This window comes from Perissodus microlepis, chromosome 4 (assembly GCF_051167445.1).
Source record: "Perissodus microlepis isolate ML-2025 ecotype Zambia chromosome 4, ASM5116744v1, whole genome shotgun sequence".
NCBI classification, from domain to species: Eukaryota; Metazoa; Chordata; class Actinopteri; order Cichliformes; family Cichlidae; genus Perissodus; species Perissodus microlepis.
The window spans coordinates 13,433,525-13,454,752 of NC_140464.1; the positions used below are offsets into that span (position 1 = coordinate 13,433,525).

At 41.1% G+C, this 21,228-nt stretch overlaps 2 protein-coding genes across 4 annotated transcripts; both read left to right on the top strand.

Annotated features, from left to right (window-relative positions):
• The first annotated feature begins 227 nt into the window (after positions 1 to 227).
• Positions 228 to 3,495, top strand: pycr1a (pyrroline-5-carboxylate reductase 1a). 2 transcript variants are annotated; one of them, XM_084925899.1, is made up of 8 exons: positions 228 to 341; positions 615 to 686; positions 808 to 878; positions 970 to 1,149; positions 1,656 to 1,877; positions 2,004 to 2,096; positions 2,336 to 2,499; positions 2,807 to 3,495. In XM_084925899.1, the coding sequence occupies exons 2-8, from the start codon at positions 620 to 622 to the stop codon at positions 2,988 to 2,990; spliced, it is 981 nt and encodes a 326-aa protein (XP_084782025.1). In that variant the 5' UTR covers positions 228 to 341; positions 615 to 619; the 3' UTR covers positions 2,991 to 3,495. The 2 variants fall into 2 exon arrangements, with proteins under 2 accessions (XP_084782025.1, XP_084782026.1); XM_084925900.1 differs by lacking the exon at positions 228 to 341 and adding an exon at positions 350 to 489.
• A 183-nt stretch (positions 3,496 to 3,678) lies between these two features.
• LOC146388529 (transcription factor MafG) lies at positions 3,679 to 19,058 on the top strand. 2 transcript variants are annotated; one of them, XM_084925904.1, is made up of 3 exons: positions 3,679 to 3,844; positions 14,645 to 14,717; positions 14,797 to 19,058. In XM_084925904.1, the coding sequence occupies exons 2-3, from the start codon at positions 14,682 to 14,684 to the stop codon at positions 15,247 to 15,249; spliced, it is 489 nt and encodes a 162-aa protein (XP_084782030.1). In that variant the 5' UTR covers positions 3,679 to 3,844; positions 14,645 to 14,681; the 3' UTR covers positions 15,250 to 19,058. The 2 variants fall into 2 exon arrangements, with proteins under 2 accessions (XP_084782030.1, XP_084782029.1); XM_084925903.1 differs by lacking the exon at positions 3,679 to 3,844 and adding an exon at positions 3,856 to 4,651.
• The last annotated feature ends 2,170 nt before the right edge of the window (positions 19,059 to 21,228 follow it).

The following is a 21,228-nucleotide window of genomic DNA, read 5'->3' on the forward strand; positions in this document are numbered from 1 at the left end:
CAGTCTGTTAACTATGTTGCACTTTATCTGCTCAGAATATGTATGTTATGTCTGAGCGCCTCCATCTCGACATGTCTTTCCAAGCTTTTCGCCGGTAGATGCCAGTAAAGCGACTGCGTCTCCTAACCAGCTTTTCCTCTCAGCAGCACAGCCTGGTGCAATTTAAACCCCGCCTCAAAGTTAACGCTGCTGCCACTGCGATTGGTTGAAATTGTTACGCGTAAGCTAAGGGTGAAAGCTCACTGGCTCGCAAGCCTCGTCAATCAAATTCGTTTCTGGTCGCTGTTGCTGAAGCTACAGCGCTAATCACCTGGGACACGTTGATCGAGTCGTAATTTCAGGTATTTATGAAGAGCTGGTATTGGTCTGTCTGCCTGTCAGCTTAAAGATTCTTCCGTTTGTTCGTAAATGTAATGAATGTTAGCGTTATGGCTGCTGCCATTATGTGTCCAGGATTCACCTTGCCCTCCCTCAGTGAATAATACGGAAGTAAGATTATGTTTGCGCTGCGTGTCGGAGCTGTAAAAGGGCACACGGCTCATCCTTTCTTGATTCATCTGTCACTTGTAAGACAAAACGTTAAATTTAATGTTTTAAATTTTTTGTACCTACAGGCAGAATGAGCGTGGGTTTCATAGGAGCGGGCCAGCTGGCCCACGCTCTGGTGAGAGGCTTCACGGCAGCAGGTGAATTTCGAAACATACCTTTAACCATATGTGCATTAATTTCATTTCATTTGTATTCTTGATGTATGTAGATTGCAATCAGGCACCGAAATGATTTCTGGATATTTTTCCCCTCTTCAAGGCGTGATTGCCACGCACAAAATCACAGCCAGTTCTCCAGACACAGATCTCCCCACAGTGCAGCAACTACGGGTGCGTAGTCTGCTATATTAGTGACTCTGTGTAATTATGAATATGTATTTTACCTGTCTGAAGAACTACTAAAAGAAGTCAATTTGTACAGAAATTGGGTGTAAATTTCACTACCAGCAACAAGGAGACAGTGAGCAGGACTGATGTTCTCTTCCTGGCTGTGAAGCCCCACATCATTCCTTTTGTCCTCGATGAGATTGGACCAGATATCGAAGACCGTCACCTTATTGTGTCCTGTGCTGCAGGGGTCCGAATCAGTTCCATAGAGAAGGCAAGTCATAGCCCATCGTGTTTACATGTTGTGTGTTTTATGGTGGGAAACTTACAAACTAAACACATTTAAGCCCCACCTTCCTATTCAAGCTGCTTGTTACACTAGTTTGAATAAGTCAATTGGTGTAAATATAGTAATTATCTACTAGTATTTGTAGTGACATGGTATGGTGCATCGTAGGAGTTGGTGTGTACCCTGCTTGTATGAACACTAGATCACGTAATTATAGTACTACTTTTAAAACATTACGGTAATGCAAATCATAATCCAGATGATTATGAGTTTAACACACTTAAGATATACTATGAGAGGGTTTAGACGTATAACTTAAAGTCTTATAAACGCTATTGATTCATATTTTTCAGTGCTCACATCGCCTATACATACATCTAATCTGTTTTTGCTTGCTGTATCCATCCATTATAAGAAACTTTAAACTGGTACTTTCATTCATCATCCCTTCAAATGAAGTCACTAAATTAGAGCATTGCTCCTTTTTGTAGAAGCTGCAGCAGTATCGCACTTCTCCAAAGGTCATACGTTGCATGACCAATACTCCAGTGGTAGTCCGTGAAGGGGCCACTGTCTATGCTACAGGAAGCTATGCAGATGTGGAGGATGGAAAGCTCCTGGAGCAGCTGATGGCCAGTGTCGGCTACTGCACCGAGGTGGAAGAGGACCTGATTGATGCAGTCACTGGCCTAAGCGGCAGTGGCCCTGCTTATGTGAGTCCGTTCTACCTATCAGTGTGTTTTGCAAATCTGCCATAGCTGCAGCATTTGTGAAAAATGTGCCCTCCGGCTTGTTGCCCTCTTTCCATCATAGTAACGTTGATGATTGTGACCTTGCAGGCTTTCACAGCTGTAGATGCGCTTGCTGATGGTGGTGTGAAAATGGGCCTGAACAGGAGATTGGCTGTACGCCTCGGAGCCCAAGCACTGCTGGTATGTCCGTTATAGATGGAGTATATACTTTTTTTTAGGTTTTGATCCTGGTTTGATGTTGCTGTGTTTCTGTGTACCCCTAGTGCCTATGAGTTGAGTTTAAAAGAATACTGTTCAATTATGTGTGACCTGCAGCTTGTCCTGTCCCATTGTGCACATTGACACAGTCTGAATGTTCATTATCACGTGGCGTATTTTATGCGATCAATCAGTGGTGCTTTCTTTGTGTTTCTTCAAAGGGGGCTGCTCGGATGCTGTTAGACTCGGAGCAGCACCCTGGGCAGCTCAAGGACAATGTGTGTTCACCAGGGGGCGCCACGATCCACGCCCTACATGTTATGGAGAGTGGTGGCTTCCGCAGCCTGCTCATCAATGCTGTGGAGGCTTCTTGCGTTAGGACGAGGTAGGTTGGCGAGAGAGGTGTTCAACAAACAGAGAAACATTTTTGTCATTCCTGTCATAAGACAAAAAAGAAAAGCAATTCACTCAATTGCTCAAAGGGTGACTATTTTTTTTAAAGTTTATTATTCAGACAGCAGATGGAGCTATGTATGTACAAATCATTTTAAATTGTGGCTTCTCTGGTTACATATCACCTAGTGTTGAAGTTATTACTACACTGATTTATTATGCTGTGATTAATATGTATTATCCATTCTAACTTGTATATTTATCTTCTTTTGTTTCTGCTTTTTTATATTTCAAAAAAGGGAACTTCAGTATTTGGCTGACCAGGAGAAGATTTCCCCTGCTGCCATAAAGAAGACAACTCTGGACCAAGTGCTGCAGCAACCGGGAGTCACTCCAGACGCTGTTGGAGTCAGATCTCGTGGGATCAGTATGTTCAACAGCAGCAGCAGCAGCAGCAGCAGCTCCAGGACCAAAAAGAAATAAAATAACCTGCCAGGTGGAGAAACTGCAAACTTGTCATTATCACTGATGATCCGGCTATATGCTACAACCACTACTGCCGGGTAGTTGTTGACCTAAGTAAGTAAATCACCTAAAATATGAGGTGAGACTTAACAAGAGAAGGATTTCAAGCGATAATAGCTTCCTTTTGTAAGAAAATCTCCATTTCCGTTACCATGAAATACTTTTTTTCTTATTTTATATCCCTGTTCCTGGTATTTTAGTTGACTCATGGAATAAAAATGCTCCTATCAGTTTCTTCTCTGGCTTTCTAAACCTTGTTTCTGATGATCGTGTTTCATGCCAAAGAGGTTCACTTCACAACTGTTTTTTTTTTTTCCTCGAGGTGATATCCCATTGCAGCTTGTATTGCACTGTGTACTAAAATCATGTTTTGCAATACTACAGATATTGATAAAATGCTATATTTTGTACTCCAAATGAGTGTATTTTCAAAATAGTTTATTAAATGTAGACATTTAACTAATTCTGTGGTTGTGATTTATTTGTGCCAGTGCTCACAGTGCCAGCAGTGCTGATTCTAAGTCACAACAGGAAGTATAAGAAACAATGTAACAAAGGATGCTGTATTCTTAGTTATCATTTTTCCCCCTTGCGAGCAAAGAAAATCTTTCATGAATGGAGGCACGTGACCAAACACGATGACGTCTGGCTTCGGTACAAGAGAAAGGAATCAACAAGGAGAGCACGGGCAGGCGTTTGGAAGCGCCGTCGCTTCTGTCAGTGGAGCCGAAATTCAGCTGTGCCTCGGATGTTAGGTTTCAGAAGAGCACTTTAACAGCTACAACTTCGGAGGGGCGTCGTTTTGAAGTCAGGTGGGCCCGTAAAGCAAACAGAGCTGCTGCTGCTGTTGTTATGCTGAGTGTGCATGCCTTCGCCTCGCCGCTGTCAAGCTGGCCGAGGCTAGCTTAGTGGGTTAGCATAGCTAGCCTCCTGGTAAAGTTAGCCTTTCTCACATCAGAAACATTTCAAACTAAAGTGCCCTGATTATCCAAGTGGTCAGCACACGTTTTGACACAGCTCGGGGGTTTATTTTGAAAGTTTCCACATGAAATGCTCGGTTGTAACCGAGAACATTAGTGCTCCTACTACGGTGAGATGGCAGCTAATCTTTTACACACGCGCGCGCGAGCTGTGAATTAAACGTGTCAATCTGATTTTCATGTAGTAGAGAGCGGAGGGGGGGCTGCCAGCCAGCCATTTCGCGCTTGAGGGGTAACTCCCCCTCCCTGAGCTGTGGATTCGCTCTCGTTGCTGTATTGCTACAAATAGTAGAAAGACTGAGCACACGGGGATTTCCTCGCTTGCTTGTTTTGTAGGCGGGGAGTTGTTTGCCACTTTTTTTTTTTTTCACGAGCAGGCGCTGAGAGGCTGGAGACGAGAAGAGTCGTGGAATGTCAAAAACCGTGCGACCCTGTGTTAGGTCGCTTCTTTTCCCTTTCTTTTGCGTTTAAATAAATAGTTTGCGAGGGACGCGTTGGTGTCCGCTGTGCCGCTACGCTTTCTTTTGGTGGTTTGTCAACTCATGCGCTTCTTGCTGCTCAAACCTGCTGCTTCATCACCTCGTTGTGGAGGAAAAAAAGGAGCAAGCGCGAGCCGAGCCAGCGGTTTAGCGAGACCAGGTTGGTTGTGTTATTCTCTCGTGACATTTCTGTCATAGACCCGGTTGTGATTGTCAGATCTGAGAAATGTGTTGTTTTTATTCTGCGCGGATCTTTGTGTTTTTTTTTTTCTTTTTAATAAATGCATTGATTTTTAATCTTCCAGGAAATGCTCTCAGACCAATCGTTTCGACCTGAATTGCTTCACCTGAAGTGACAATTCATTTAACCACTAGTTAAATTGTAACAATGGCAGAGCCAAATCAAACCAGCCGCCCTTGGCTTTAATGCCACAGCCAAGCAGTTAACAACACAGCATTGTTTTATTGTCAGAGCCTGCAAACAAGTAGCGGTATTTTATATCATGCTGAATCATCACAATGATGTATTTAGACGTTCTCAGAATCCACCCCGAAATATGGCACCACCGGACAAAGGTCTGCTCGCTTGATAAGGGTCGATGTTTATCACCAAGCCACCGTTATTAGGGAGATGGATCGAAATGGTGCTGATCTTTCCTGCAAGTCAGTCAAGCCATGAGCATCAAGTGATGACCATCATGCATTTATCAATAGCCTCATCTACATTCAGCTGAGAATGTGCATTTTTATGGCAGCACTGTCATGATGTACATCAACAAACAGGCTGCGAGTATATTTAGACTAAGTGCTTAGGTGTCAACTGCGATGTCAGATCCATTTAAAAAAAAAATGCACGATAAGCAGATATTATGCGTGTGTTGCTATTATATAGCCCTGCAATGAGTGGATGCTTAAACTAGGTCAGGTGTAATTATATGATGTATAGGAAGGTAAAAAAAAATACACCACCCAAATCAGGGTAGTGTTTGAAACATCTCTATAAAATGGTAAATGTGGCATTCTGTAAATGCCCTTTCGTCTTTGTTGCTGAGCAGTGATTAAATGCTATAGAGAACCAGCTTTTTTCTGTTATCATTTAATGCAGCGTAACACGTCATTTCTCTAATTTTGGGTTGGCAGATGCCTTTGTTTCCCTATGTGTGACATGATGAAATTTTCTGCCTATTAGAGTGCACACTTATGGAGGGCGCAGGTAATGAATTATCCATGGAGAGTGTGTGCAATTTGAAAAGTCACCTTGGAAACTGTTGAGCCCATATAGGCAGGGCTAAACAGATAGAAGTTGCCCATTCTTGCTCAGATACCCAACTTATTTCATCATCTCTGTTCATGCGAGCAGGGCATTGAAGTGTGTTTAGCAGACAGGCCAGCCCCACATCAGAAGCCCGGCTTTGCAATAAAGCGTAATGCTCATCTCTGCCTTTCTCTGCAGGTAACAAGAACAGATGATGGTCCATATAAGAGCCCAGTGGGGCTGGCAGTGGCGTGTGGATGGAGGCAGGGAGTGGTGTAGATCAGTGCTTAGATTTATCTTTTCTTTCACTGAGGTAGCAAAGATAAAGTAAGGCTGGATACCATAGAGGTGAACTGAGTGCACAACTTATACCCAGTGGTGTTGCTCAGAATGGGCAGGCAATGGAGGGTGGAAGAGGATATGTGAGGTTGACGAAACATGAGGCAAGACTTTACACTGCATAGAGTACAGTCTGGCCACCAACACCTCTGTATAGCCAACACAGCTGTGCCTTGGGAGTAGTTACGCCTATTCAGGACAATTTATAGCCTCCAGAAAGGAACACAAATGTGGGATTTGTCCACAAAAGTGCTGCTTAAGCTGCACAGGGCAATGGGAATGCCCGGAAGGAAGGGAGAAAAAGATCAATATATTCTCCCCCCCTTTTTGCAATAGGGAGGGAATGTTGGTGATGAAACCTCTTGCAAGTGTAGTGCGGATTATGATTGCTTAGCATTGCGATATGCCCGCTCCACTTCTCAAAGTAGTACTTTCATCCAGTCAGAGTGTGTTTGATGAATTTCTGTTTGGAACTTACACTTGGCATGTTCATTACTGCTCTCTGTTTGTTCATAATTTAGAATAGTCAATATTAGGCAGAACATGGTGAGCATGCACACAGAGCTGTGTGCTGGCCGCTGGTTTTTCATGTAACCTACTTTTATCTTGGCTAATTCGTGTGTGGGACACATCAGCTGTAAACTGACATTAACAAAAAGCTAATTTTAGTCGTACCCGTGTAAGAAGCTAAGTCAAATTAAATTGGTGAGTCACTCTGCATCACTTTTATTGGATTTTCAAGAGTTTTAGGATATTTTCCAGTTGTGTGTGTGTGTGTGTGTGTGTGTGTGTGTGTGTGTGTGTGTGTGTGTGTGTGTGTGTGTGTGTGCACGCACACACACACACACACACACACACATAATATATATATATGGACCTTTGTTCGAAGGTAAATGCTGTATAGGCAGATAATTAAACTTTCATTAGTGCTCCCTACATTTGTATTTGAGGAACTTAACATTCTTTGCAAATGACTAATAGGTTCCTAAAAACGTGTACCTCATAAAATTACGCTAAATTATGCTCTACATACAGCAGAATTTAAAATTAACAGTCTGACAGTCTTTACCTGTGTAAAGCTGACAAAATGTTACTAATCTTACTTACAAATTGGAGGTCTTTATTTCTCCAATCACTCTGTGATTGTGAACACAGTTACAAATGAAAAGTGACAAAAAGAAAATCAATGCAAGCTGTCCTTGGGCAGCCTCTTTTGCGAAATACAGCAGTCATTTATATACTTCACGTCTTTTCAGATATTTATTCATTTTTATTTAGCTCAAGCTCCTGTCCTACGCAGAGAAATCATATTTCACCATTTGTGGAATACGCTGGGTGCTTAGAGGATCAATTTAGCAACCTTTGCGGTGTATAATAATCTTTTCAGCCATAAGATAATTTAGAAATCTTCTTCCTCCCCTTTCTCTATTGTTAAAATTGATAATTTCTTTAAGTATCACAAGCTTTAGCTTATGTGAGAATATGTGAGGAATGTCTAAGGAGGATTACAGTAAGGAACACTACTAGCTGTATGCGTGTTTACACTTTTAAGTTTTCATGTCTCGAAATCTGTTAATTTTTTTAATGGTGAAATTGTGTTTTATTTTTGTTTTCTTTGTGGGACAATCATTAGCTGTGAGACACCATCAAATATCCTGTAGACAGGGCTCATCAATCACTTACCAAAATTTGAAAAGAGCAGAGGCAGTCTTATTAATAGAAATTAGAATCTTTGATATTTCCAGGTAATAACTCTGCTCTCTCACTGCATTTGAATCAAAGCTCTCCACAGGAGAAAATGCACTGATCCGTGTTTGTTTTCTTTCCTTCTTTTTTTTTGATGATGCTGCTGAGATCTGTTTATTTTGATGTTTGGTTTTTGTTTTTTGTTTTTTTTTAATAGGACAAGACTGTTTTAAATCATATCAGTGCATCAGTAGTAAGTAAAATAGCTCACATATTTGATATTCTTTTACTTGAAATGCATTGAAACGTATTGACCTGCTCTATCAATTCTGTGAGCAGCACAAAACTGTTGTGGTTGTGTTAGGTCAATGTAATATGCATTTAATATAAATTCAACCAGTGTAGTGAACCTCCTAGATATTTTGCCAGTGTGTGGGTTGCCTGCAACCCTTACTTCCTCTGCCAGTGCAAGGCTGAAGTATCAAGAGCTATTCTCTTCCTGTTTAATCAAGTCCTCCAGGCAGATACTGTGAAAGGCCAGTGAAGTCTCCTCTTCTGTCCTACTGGTTATACCAACAGAGCGGCTTCAGTAGATAGCAGCTGCTGAACATGGAAATAGATTTTTTTTTTTTTAATGTATCAAAACATTGGTTAGTACAAACAAGTCCCTTTAAATAAACCTCCCATTATCAGTGACTTAAGAAAATATACAATCCCTTAAGGGCAGTGATTCATGTTTTCACTTTAAAAGACATGAACTGGATGCAAAATCTGACATAAATGTGCCACATGCTATTCTTCATAGTATAGCCTACTAGCTTCTACATGCGACTTTTTTTCTCGCTCTTTTTTTTTTTTTTTTCCAAGGGAACTAGGTTACATAAAATCAGTTTATTTGTATTCATCAAACTCTCCTTTCTTTGCCTAGAGTCTGCCTGGTTATCAGAAATGAGAAACGATAAGTGCCTGTGACTTTAATATCAGACAGGGAAAAATTTATTGGAAAATGTCTTTACTTTGTTGGCACAAATTTAACAAACACAGGAGAAGGAAATTCCACATATTTGACTATGGAAATGCAGTATTACCTTGAAGCCATTGTGCTGTATTAACATGATTTTTTTCTTTTTTTCCACATAAAATTTGGTCCTACTAAGAATCTAATTGGAGGGAACATAACAGATTTTTCCCTTCTTTAGATATACAGCAGGTACCAATTCTTTCTTACGTCTTTTTCTCTCTCACATCTTTAATAACAGTATGTGTGAAAACTAAACCTCCAAAGCAGAGTCACTTAATCCTTATCCAATAATTTAGTGACTTAATGATTTAGTCATTTATATCATTGTGGATTTATTTTATTTTTTGTGTGGTTTGATGTTTTTTGGTTATCAGTGCTTCATTTTTTAATAAAGGTCAAATTCAGGATGCTTCTGTTTATCTAATATGACAGTATTTGCCAACCAGAGCAGTGTGAGGATGATGTACAGACATGGTCACGAATTAACATCCCCCAATGCACCAAATGTAGGTGGATTTTCTATTTTGGTGAGTAAATCTTAGTGGACAGTCCCCCACGGTGGCCTTTTTCATTCTTTTTTTTTTTTTTTTTCTTTTTTCTCCAAACCAAAATTAAAGCGATGCTAAAGGGTCTCTCCTGTGTTTTGGGATCACTCATATGCTTCTGTCTTCCTCCCTCTCTGTCAAAGTTTGACACTTACACACACCCACACACAGCTTTTTTTTTCCCCCACCAGTATTCCACAAAGACCTGACCCTGACATTTTTGTATAACCCTAACTATCTAACCAATCGTCTAATCATAACTCAGACTAAGGCTGGGCTTTGCAGTCTTTTTTGAACAGGAGCCTAAATTCTTAGATTCATGCAAAAGACGAAGCATTAGAAAGCGATTACATTGTTGAGGAGATTGATGTGAAAAGTTTAGAATTTTTTTTACTATTCATGCTTGACTTGATTAGCCCCTGATAAATATATTAAATGTTTGTCACTTGACGCTGCGTCTCAACAAAATATTTAGAAACGCGTATAGAATATATGAACGAAGGTCGATTTATTATTTTAGCAGATTAAAAGCACACTTGGCCAGTGAGTTAAAGTAAATTTCAGACACTGTTAACAGACTTTTGCAGGAGCAGTTTAACCCTACGCTCTAGGGGTCAGTTAATACGGGAAGCTGGCAATTTTGGTTAGTTGCTATTTCAGCATTGCCCAGAACGTCTGCTGGTCAAAAGCACTGGCTTAGTATTTCCCCTCTACTACAAGCATATCACATTTCCCTCTGAAAGCTGCTGAATGATTTCCCCTCTCCCTCTTTTTGTCACTCTTATTTCACGCTCTGAATACTTAGTAGTTAATAGCTTCCCTCCCCTTCCCGTCGTACCTTTCTCAGACGCACTCGCACACTGTTTTCTGCACACACAAGTTCATACCACTCTTCCAGTATCTCTTCCAGAGCTATCAGAGGAGTCTGATTTTTAATTTGCAGTTAAATGGCGCCCGACACATGCAGCTTGCTTGATAATTGACTTAGCTCAGCTGACGGGAGGAATGATTAGATCTGAATATCTAGGCGATCTTTTCAACTCTCTTAGAAGTGAGGGAGTAAGAGCAGAGGCTCTGATTAGGCATAAAGTCTTGAGATTGGCTGTACAGCGTGAAAATGTTGGCTCACTGCATTAAATATGTCAACCTGGAAAGAGTAAGTGGAAAATAATAAAGCCCAATCATAGAAAAGGACTGACATTTATTTTATTTTTCAGGCACTTACCATGTGCTTTTCAGTTTCTTTGTCATTGCCATCATTCTGTTTCCTGGAAGGTTTGTGACAATGGACTGAGAGGCTATAGGTCTTATACATTATTGATCAGGGAAACTGAATAGGTGATCGTACTGACTTTACAGCCAGCACTCTCCTTTTGTTGTTTAGCTAATCATCAAAGATATGCAGAGTTTGCAAAGACAATGAATTGAAAATGGTGCTAAACATTCTATCACCCTTCTGTCGGGCCTAATTTACATCTGGGCCACAGCTCTAGTTATTCAGTCTTGTACAAACTGTGCAAATTTTCTTTACAAGTCCACAATGGTTTTAGAAAGGAAAAGAAATTAAATTGGGCATATGATCAAAATGAGTCACATCGTGGTCTCTTGGAGTGAAAATTGTTGAAATGTATTGTTTGGTGTGAGATGAAATTCAGCTGTTAGTTTCACAGAGCTCTGTTGCCATTGTTGGATGCTGCTTGTGTTCCCCCCCCCCCGAACACAGTCTTTCATCAGCATGCACCTCCACCGTCTACTTTTATTCACTTCATTAGCAAGCTGCCAGTGCCCAGTGCTCGGACGCTTCTTTTCAAGAATTGATCATGACAAGTTAAATTTGTATGTGCTTGTGTGGTTTTGGTGATCTGTCACTGTGCGGATGCATGTGCATGTGATTAGTTGCGTGATGTGCCATCCACTGTCCTGTCTCAGCAAACCCTGTACCCTGTTAGTCCTTCCCCAGCCGTGTTTAGTATTCAGAGAGCAGGCGCTGTCGTAATCTGGATTCCGAGGCAGGTTGCTGGGGGTTTTTGTTTGCTCTTATGGCCCTGATAATCTTGTTACACTGCTGTCAAGTGGAGCTGGCCCTCCCTGCAGCCCTGAACCACCATGTGTGCCACCTCCGGTACCAGAAATACACCCCCACCCCCTCCCCATCCCCAACAGCCCACCGCCATTTTGAGACAGCCGTTGATGGAAGAGCCTTGGATGTATCCTTGAAGAATCACCTCCTGAGCATCTTTATTCAGCCTCCCACCCCCGCCCCGTCTCCCACCCCCACCTTAGGCGGCGAACGACAGTAATAAATATTCATCAGGGGGATGCAGTGTGTCGAAGCTGTAGCCTCGACTCCCCCTCAACAAAGAGTCCCCTGGCTAATGGTGTCCATCCTTGGCATCTCCCCTGGAGAGATCCTGCAGAGGGGACGAGATCATTAAAGGATGCCACAGGCTGAGGGCCGGACCTATCATGTCACATCAGCATTTATCGCACTAGAGTTGTTGGGGTTTTTTTTGTTTGTTTTTGTTTTTCTTGTAAACCCCCTTTCCCTTCTTCAGAGTCAACCTAAGCCGACCCTACCTCTGCAAGCTGCACTGCATTGCTTCAGATGAACAAAGACCGCATTTGAAGGTTGGATGGGTTGCTCTCGTTGTGTTAGTTCAACTTCACAACTTCCTAATTGGCACCTTGGTTTTGGTCCTTGCTGAGATCAGGATTTCTTTTTTCTCTCAACCTGTTCTTCTCAAGCTCCTCTAAATTTGTCGACCCTGCATTTTACATAAGGCTTCTCTCTGTTTTTCTGTCTCTCTTTTCCTTTCTCTCTCTTTGTGTCTCTCTCTCGCTCTCTGTCTTTCTCTCTGTCTCTTTCTTTTTCTCTCTCACACATTCTCTTTCTCTCTGTGACCACACTCAGCGTTTTCTATTTCCTGTGGGTGTGATGTCTCTCCTCCACAAGCAATCAGCTCTGATTTGTCAGCGTTCTTCTAGGCGATTCATAAAAATTCAGCAAGCATCTACAAAAGACGTCTATGTCCCTGCACTTGCTCCCTACCTCCGATGCCCCCGCACTCTAAGCTGCAGCTTTCGCCTCCCGCTCCTTCGGCTAGAAACACAAAAGACGTGAAATCATTAATAGGAGCTAATATATTAGTGCAAGGAAGACATCAGTGTCTTTTGTTTTTAAATTGTGACTATCTCTCCATATAATTTTGTCAAATGCAAGGGCATTCTCCAACAGATCAGTGCGCCAAGTCTGAAATTTCCCTGTCATTCTTTATGGGAAATTATAGGTATGTTTTCCTTTCTTTGCCTGTGTTTCTGTGTTTGTGTGAGCATGCCTCTTTGTCTCTGTGAGGTATGACAAGCCTGGTAGTGGAAGGGAGCAGCTGTGCATTGGACCTTGTCTGTGTTGTTCTGCCATGCCCTGTCATTGGTAGCCGTCTGTTGGCAGCAGCCTGTGCTGGAGGCTTGCAGCCTGGGTGAAGTCTTTCCACAGTGTCATATGGTGAGCTTTCAATGTGCCAAACCATGCCTACTATGTTACCCTACACAGATGTGTGACAGAATACGCCCCCTCAACTTGGACAGTGTGCCATCTCTCTGCATTTTCAAGATTCCAACTGGTTTTTGAACAATGTTGGGTCTAGGCTACTGAGAGGAAAATGATAGGCTTAATATGAAATTTGGAAGATGCAACCTTTTTTTTTTTCTTTTCCCTAGTCTCATCCCAGTAGCTATTAGTGTAGTACTTTCCTGTCTATTTGTCCATTATCTGTGCATCATCAGGCAGACCATTATCCCATTATGTTTTGCATCTGTGGTCCAAATGCTTACTGGAAATGAGTCACCACAAAGGCCAGTGAAAGGTACGTGTTACTATCAGACAGCTATTCATAGCCAGCCCATCAGGGATGAAAGTATCACATTTGAAAAGTCCTGTGCAGAGCGTGAAAAGCTTTTTATATGGGCATCTGCAGCGCAGAGAAACATTTCTGTTTTTATAAGAAGCCAGAGGACTTTTTTTTTTCTTTCTTTTTTTTTTTTTTTTTTTTTTGAAGTGAAAGCATCAAGAATTCAAGTCACAGTCTGACCTCATGTTATGTCCCCAGCCTGTGTGATAGTGTCGTATTCAGGTCATTTTTAACAAGCGGCTGTCTCTCCCTGTTTGGCTCAGGTGACCGGTCCACCTGTAGCACCCTTTTGTTGCCATGGAAATATCCTGGCCATCTTAGTGCACTTTGGAGCTCCGACTCATCTGTTTTTCTTTTCTTCCCTCACTGAGCTTCTGTGCAGGCGACATGAATTTCCCTGATGACTAGCTTAATGTGCACGCATGCTGCAAACTTCTGCACACGCTGACAGTAATTCTTTTTTACATTCTTTTGTTCAGATGCTTTCTTTCCTGTTTTGATGTGTTAAAAAAAGTTCTAAGAGCTAGCATTTGTTTATGTGCTCAGTATAAACACACACTGCTGGGTTGTGTAAATCAGCTTACCGAGGCAATGTGCTGGCTGGGCTGGGCTGACTGTGGTGGGTGTCTGTGTTGCTGACACAGCATTTACTGTGTGTGGTGTAAAGCACTCAGGGCCACAGCTGTGTGTGTGTGTATGTGAGGACATACTTATCCTGTGACAGAGCTCACACGATGGAATTCACCTGACCTTCTGTCTGTCTTAATACCAGTAGGCTGGACTTCTCACCGACGCAGCTTCTCTTGGTGGTTCCCTCAGTGCAGACATGACAGAAGAAACTGCAGTGCAGCCCTGTTGTTCTGGAGGGCTCTGCAGTAGTTACAGTGGGTTGCTTTTTCATTGATTTATAGGATTATAGTTGGACACAGGCCAAATCTAGACAGGTGTGACTGTCTAGACTGGATAGCTTAAAATCTGCCCCATGTACTTTTGTGAATGTGTGGTGTTTGAGGATGGATGCGCTGTAGAAAGGCCCAGATCTGTTCTGTTTTGAAATGTGCCTATGTTACTTCAAGTTTGTACTTATACTTGTGTTGTTTTGGGGTTTGCTTTCTTTGAAATAATTTTGAATTGCTGCCAACCAATTAAATGTCATTTGGAAATGCATACCGCAAAGTTATTTGTTCTTGTCATAAGTGCACAAACAGTCCAGGTACCAGTTTTTCCAATTACTTAGAAGGAAGTCTGAAGTCCTTGACCCACTTTGTATTTTGTGTATTTAGTCATGTGGTTTCTATTTTTGTTTTTGCTGTTGTTGTTATCAGAAAATACTTCAAAGTGCAGAAAAGTTTCTTTTCTAGTACTCTTTCGTTTCATATATTGTCTTTTCTTTTCACAGATCAACCGGTAGTACAGGTGGACGCTGCTCTCGTGGCATGACTACCACAAACAAGGGAAACAAGGCCTTAAAGGTAACCTGTGTGTCTATGTGTATATATAATATTTTATTTTTTAATAAAAGGATCAGCACTAACTAATTTCCACGCACAGGTGAAGCGGGAGCCGGGGGAAAATGGCACCAGCCTAACAGATGACGAGCTGGTGACCATGTCGGTGCGGGAGCTGAACCAGCATTTACGGGGGATGTCAAAGGAAGAAATCCTGCAGCTGAAACAGCGGCGACGTACCCTGAAGAACCGGGGCTATGCCGCAAGCTGCCGAGTAAAGCGTGTCACCCAGAAGGAGGAGCTCGAAAAACAAAAGGCTCAGCTGCAGCAGGAAGTGGACAAGCTGGCTACAGAGAATGCCAGCATGAAGGTGGAGCTGGATGCTCTGCGTTCAAAGTACGAGGCCCTCCAGAGCTTTGCCAGGACTGTGGCCCGCAACCCTGTCACCTCAGCAAGGGGACCTATGGCTTCTGTCATAGGTCCCCTCATCCCCGGTAAAGTAGCTGCCACCAGCGTCATCACCATCGTCAAATCCAAAACGGAGGCTAGGTCGTAGTAGCAGAAAGGGCAGAAGAAAGATGTTTAAGGCTAAACTAGTCAGTGCATTGTAACATGGCACAGGAATGCCTGTGTGAGTTCTCAGTTTTAACCGTGGAGCTAACACTAAAAATATGCTTTCCAAATTCACTCTTGCAGAACAACACACCAGTCTGGTTTTTTTTGTTCTTTGTTTTTTTTAACAGGCCTGTCACCAGGGTAATAAAAATCAAACTCTAGAATTTAGGACGATACAGTTGTCCCCTAAACAAAGGAGAAATATTGCAATATTGAAACATTTAGAAAGTGGAAAATTGAAGAAGACTGCATCAAGTTTGCTTGTTTTGATTGAGATTTTTATGTCAGTTTTCCTAAAATCTGGCTCTTAAGTCTCTTCCGTCCTAAGAACTAGCATTGGTACAGTTTCACAGGTGGTCAAAACCAGTAAGAAAATAAATTGGATCCATTATTCCTCACAAGATCCACAGTACAGAGTGGGAGGAGGAAAAGCCAGCACATATCTCACTAAGAAGCCCTTTGCTTGTTATTATGCACTGACTTAAATTGGGATAACTGACAACTGGTTACAGACTCTTGGTCTTAATGCTACAGATGTCTTTGAAACAACCTGACAAACCCCAAACTCATAAATTAGTCCAATTTGTGATTCTGTTGGTCGTCTGTTGAGAATATAAGCATGAAATGATGCTCCCAAACATAGCATTCATTTCTGTTTATGGATCTGCGACAGGCTTCCGTGAACTTGTCATTTTCAAAATGACTGGTAGATGCAATAATAATATATATGTATGCACTGAAAATACAAAGAGGTCTTGCATATTTAGGTGGAAACGTTAAAAAAGATCAGCAGCACTTAATGTTGTTCCAGAGCTGAGTGCCATTCCAATATGACAAGATTCTTCTACAATATCTGAAAACCTGAATGTTATTACAGTAATATCCTCATGTTTTGTGGGGACGGTGAAATCCACAAACATTTTGAAACTTAATTTTTGCTCATAGAGGTAATATGTTGATTTTGTTTAAAAGATATATATTGCGTTTTTTTGTAATTACTTGTTGACAGGGCCGTCAGATATTTCCAAAAGAAAATCTTTACACGAGCTTTACTGTTTGAATTGTTAAGGTGTAGAAAACTTTGTCTAAAATTGACTTCTTGGTTTTTATTACTAGGTAGATTACCTTCCATTGTTTATAGAAATACAGAAAAAGAAAACGTAAAAAAAAAAAAAATCCTGTGACATCTTTTTTGCAATTGTACCGAAAGTGGCTTACTATTAAAGTCTGATAGCTTTTTCTAGTGACTAGGCGCGTACTGTGGGGTAGCGCGTGATGTGATGTGTAAGTGACAAGTTGGCAGTGTCGTTCACTGTATAGATGTCAATGCTGTGCTATTTAAAACAAATCTGTAGAGCTAAACTAGATGGTGTAAACAAGGTCAATTGTCTTTGTGCGTATTGGCATCTGTGATATCCTCCGCTTCCTTGGTGTTAGTTACAAATCATATTGTCATTACGAGTTTACCACATTGAGCCACGAATGACAGAATTTGATGAAATGGCATTAGTGAACATGAAGTCAAAAGACTTTTTGAAGCATAAAGTGATAACTGAATAATGGTTGCATCTACTGCTGGATGCCCTCTAAAAACATCCTCTGTAACCGGGAAGTAAAGGATTTTATTATTATTATTATTATTCCAGCAACATCATTGGTGTAAATTACATTGCAGGGATAGAGTGCCCTTAAAAGCTATCTTTTAGAATTTACCTGTGGGCGTGCGGTTATCCTGCAAATGTTGTTGACAAACCTTGCACCTTGTCACGCTAGTAAAAATAAGATGCTGCAAGGTTAACCTCAAAGAGGTATAGCATCACTCTTCTAAATCTACCCACTGGTCTTCAGATTGTCTGATTAAAAGCAGAAGGGTTTGGCTGAAGGTTTGTATGCACTAAGCTCCTGCTTGTTTTGCTCAGGACAAAACAGGTCACTTAAAATGAACAAACAATTCTAGATGAGAAGCAAGAAGGCGGGGATGGCAGCTCTGTTCTTTTTCTGTTTTTTTTCCTCCTTTTTTTCTAATAAGCATGTCATAAAGGGCTTCAGTCCACACTCAGAAAGAGGCACAGTGCGACTATGTAGAATTACAATCAACAGCTGCCAGCGAGAGCTCCTTCTGTGCCAAGTGTTGCATCACTCTGCTGGTCCTCTAAAAGGAATTTAACACTGAAGCAGGTCTACACCTCAAGGTGAAAGTAGGTGTTTAATGACATTAACAGAATGCACTTCATCCAGATCTCCCTCTCCTGCTGGTCAGAACGTCTTAAAGTGTCGGCTGAGGTGTTAATCTGCAGCCGCTCGCAGACGATACGCCTCAGTGAAACTGCCCGAGATCTGAGTGCTGGTAATACTGTCCGTATCCTAGCCTCACTTTGTCAACATGCTTAGCTATCTGCATCGACTGGTTAACTGTGGGATAAAATATATATTACCTGACTCTCGACATAGCCCAGTATCAATGTTGGCGTCCTTATTGCTGTGGCAGTCTTGTGGAGTGAATCTTTTTTCGTGTCAAGTGTCTTTAAGGTGTTCGAGTGGCACTGTTGACCAATCTCTCGATCTCCTCTGGGGATGATTCTCTTTCTCTCACATACAGCTGTATAGTATGTAGCTACAGTAGGTATTAATGACCATTGTGAAAAAGTGACCCTTAATATGCAACTCAGTGGAAAGGTGTGAAAGAGTAGATGTAAGAGTAATCAATATTGTCAGAGTTTAGGTCTGTTCTTTAATCATTCTTGATGTTTTGTAGATTTTTATTTATTTATGTTTTTTTGCATCCCTCTGTGGGAGAGCAACTGGCCCTTGGTTAAAGCCGCTAACAAAGCTGTCAATGTTTTTAAAGGAATCATGACAGCTGCACTCAAGCCTTACTCAGTTACTCTGGTCTTCAATCACCTGAATACAAATCCATTAATTAAACTTGGATCTTAACTGAAATGAACTGCTATTATTTAGATATTTATGCACTAAATAATGTTGATGCTACGATGGATTCTGCCACAAGGGCCACTTGCAATATTTTTTTTTCCGTGTGTGTGTGTGTGTGTGTGTGTGTGCGCGTTTGTGTATGGTTGAAGTTCCTCTGCTGCTACACCAGTCGTTAATGCTCATTGTTTTGCTGTAGCATCATCCACAACATTTCTGTTCTCATTATGTGTCGTGTGTGTGAATTTGAAATTGATCTTAACACTGTAATTTGTTCTGCAGATTTCCTTTTTAATTAGTTTTTGACTTTTTCTTGTTTTGTTTTTTGTTTGTTTGTTTTTTGTATTTGTTTGAGCAACATGTTAGAGGATAAATAGCAGCACTTGTGTGGCAGTTGATTTTTAATAGCTCTCAAGACATTGGCTTTTTTCATGAAGTTATGCTTTGTAAATGGTTGACTGTGCAGGTTTTTTTCCCTCTTCTCTATGGAGTGGGTCTGTGTTTCAAAGGTATACAAATCTGACTAAAGCGAGTAATACAAAGTTAATAATCTGTTTTGTTATTTTTCTGTATGGGTTGTAATAAAATATTGCAGTACTTTGTATGAAAACAGACAATAGTTAATTGTAACTATTTATAAATTAAATTATTGTACTTTTGCAATCTGTAGATAAGTACTATGTATTCATATATACAGTAACAACTGTGGATTTAAATGTGATTCTCTGAGGTGTCTAAGTTATTGATGTATATATTGTATGTTTGTTGATACAGCTTACTTTATTTTCTATAAGACCAATAAAATGTTTTGGAAAAGGGTTTTCAGCACTATTACTCTGTCATTTAAGGCGTTTAAAAAGTGTCGAAATTAGGTTTTGTCATATTCTGTGGCGTCATTGACCCAGTTTGATACTTTTAAAAATAAACTGGCGGGGAAGGCTTTTTGCCATCCAGGGTGGGTTTTAGAAGACAGCGATCATTTAGATGGCACAATTTCTTTTTCTGTGATCCAAAAAAAGCCGTTGGGCGACCCACTTTGGCTAACCTCAGTGGACATATTTTTGGCCCGACACGAGTAAAACATTAGAGTCATGAAGGATGTCTAGGTGTGCTTGTCCTAGATTAGGAGTAGTGAGTTAGTCATCTCAGCTCCCTATGGAGCTTCTAAATCCCCCCACCCCTACCCCTCGTCTCAGTGCACCTCATCAAACATCAGCCTCCTCAGCAGCGCTTCAACCCCCGCGCAGTCAAAATGCATCTCATGAGAGAACATTCAAAGACAAAGAGACAGATGGCTGAAGACAAACTACATCTTGCCATACCATCCTGCAGGGCATGTGTAAACCCCAGTGCCTGTATTGTTCTTTAGTTCTTTTAAATGGAGGAGGCTTCTACAGGTCTGCGTGACCTGTGCATTAAAACAGGCTCCTCTCCCCTCCTTGGATGCCTGCCCCAGACAAGCATACGGCCTCTGAAGAGTTGATTAATTTGGCAGGATGGGCTAAGGTGAGCTGGTGGGCAATCTAGGACAGCATTCTTCATCTTTACCCACTTCTGCAGCAGGTGCCTGCCCCAGTTCTTAGACCGCAACCTGCTGTACAATTAATGTTGCCAATGCCATCAGTGAGGCCATTGATGTAACACATATGCACTGCCAAAGCTGAGCAAGGGGCTCTTCTCTACAAAGACCACCATGACACAATACATGTATATGTCCCCCCCCCCCCTCGTTCTAATCGGTGAAGAACGTTAAGAAAGTTAACTGCAAAAATCTCCATAACCATTAAGACTTATCAGAGTTGGTGCAATCCCAGCTATAAGACAAATACTTAACACCCTTTCCTACCCTGATTGAAACATTCAAATCAGCTAAAGATGGAAGCCAGGGTATTGAATATAATGAGTAAAACTGTCTTTCAGGAGCATGCACCTGTTCAGAAATGTGTGGGCTTGGGTTTCCCTCTGCTGGCATATCAGTGTTAAAGCCTTTATATGATTTAACTGGGTTTCCCCCATAAGATGACAGCACTTCTAAACAGGAGGATTTCCCAGTGTTTACCAGGCATGTAAAGTGAAGTAATTTAATTATGCAATGTTTTACAAAACAAATTTAACTGAGAAAATGGGAGTATGCTATAGACTTTGAGCACTTTGTCTTGTAGCCTCGTTACTACTGTGGTGCGGGGTAGGTAGTTAGTTTCTGTTATAATCCAAATCTATGTATATTAGGAGCACTTACAATCTAATGCATCACTTCTGTAGTAAATCTTTAGCCATCCACCCAGGCATACATCTGTAGGTACTGTTGTGAAAATCTGCTGACAGTGCTGAGACCTTTATTGATATACTGCCCCTGCTAAATGAGCTTGGACAAGTCATTAGACACAGTACAACCCACAGCTAAAATCATCAAAGTGGAATGAACAGACGACACCATGATAAATATAACAGCTGTAAAGTGCAATATTTAGCGAGCTTGGATGCATAAGGATAATAAGGAAAATGAATTAGTTTAAATTTGAGTAAACTACAGATTTATGAAATCAGATGGTCGTATTTTTCAATAAAATTGGCTGCTATAGCTTATTTAAAAAAAATTTTTTTCGAATTTTAATGGGAAAAAAAATAAAATATTACAGTGTCTACAAAAATCTTTTAATCCTTATCTTTTTTATTATTATTATTATTATTATTATTATTATTATTATTGTTATTTATGCAGAGATAATTGTGAGCAAAACAAAGTTTACTGGGGATACAGAGCAAAGCTTATCATGACCTCTCCGCTCATCAAAGACGCAGAGGCTGCTATTTTATATTGGAATCCAGATCTCGTCACCTGACGGTGGAAAACGCCGCTATTATGTAACAATGTGTCGGACTCGGTACCATCGTACGATGCGACCTCTGTCAAGTGAGCCTCAATAAACGTGGAGCTGTGAGCCAGATTTTTCAAAATAAAACCAACGCGCGGCGATGTGACACACCG

What these genes read in the sequence shown, in the direction of transcription:
- pycr1a (XM_084925899.1), top strand. Translation starts at nt 620, where the DNA reads ATGAGCGTGGGTTTCATAGGAGCGGGCCAGCTGGCCCACGCTCTGGTG. An exon ending in GCGGCAGTGGCCCTGCTTAT is followed by an intron (nt 1,878 to 2,003) that starts GTGAGTCCGTTC and finishes GTGACCTTGCAG; the next exon opens with GCTTTCACAGCTGTAGATGC. An exon ending in TCGGAGCCCAAGCACTGCTG is followed by an intron (nt 2,097 to 2,335) that starts GTATGTCCGTTA and finishes GTTTCTTCAAAG; the next exon opens with GGGGCTGCTCGGATGCTGTT.
- LOC146388529 (XM_084925904.1), top strand. Translation starts at nt 14,682, where the DNA reads ATGACTACCACAAACAAGGGAAACAAGGCCTTAAAG. An exon ending in AGGGAAACAAGGCCTTAAAG is followed by an intron (nt 14,718 to 14,796) that starts GTAACCTGTGTG and finishes TTCCACGCACAG; the next exon opens with GTGAAGCGGGAGCCGGGGGA.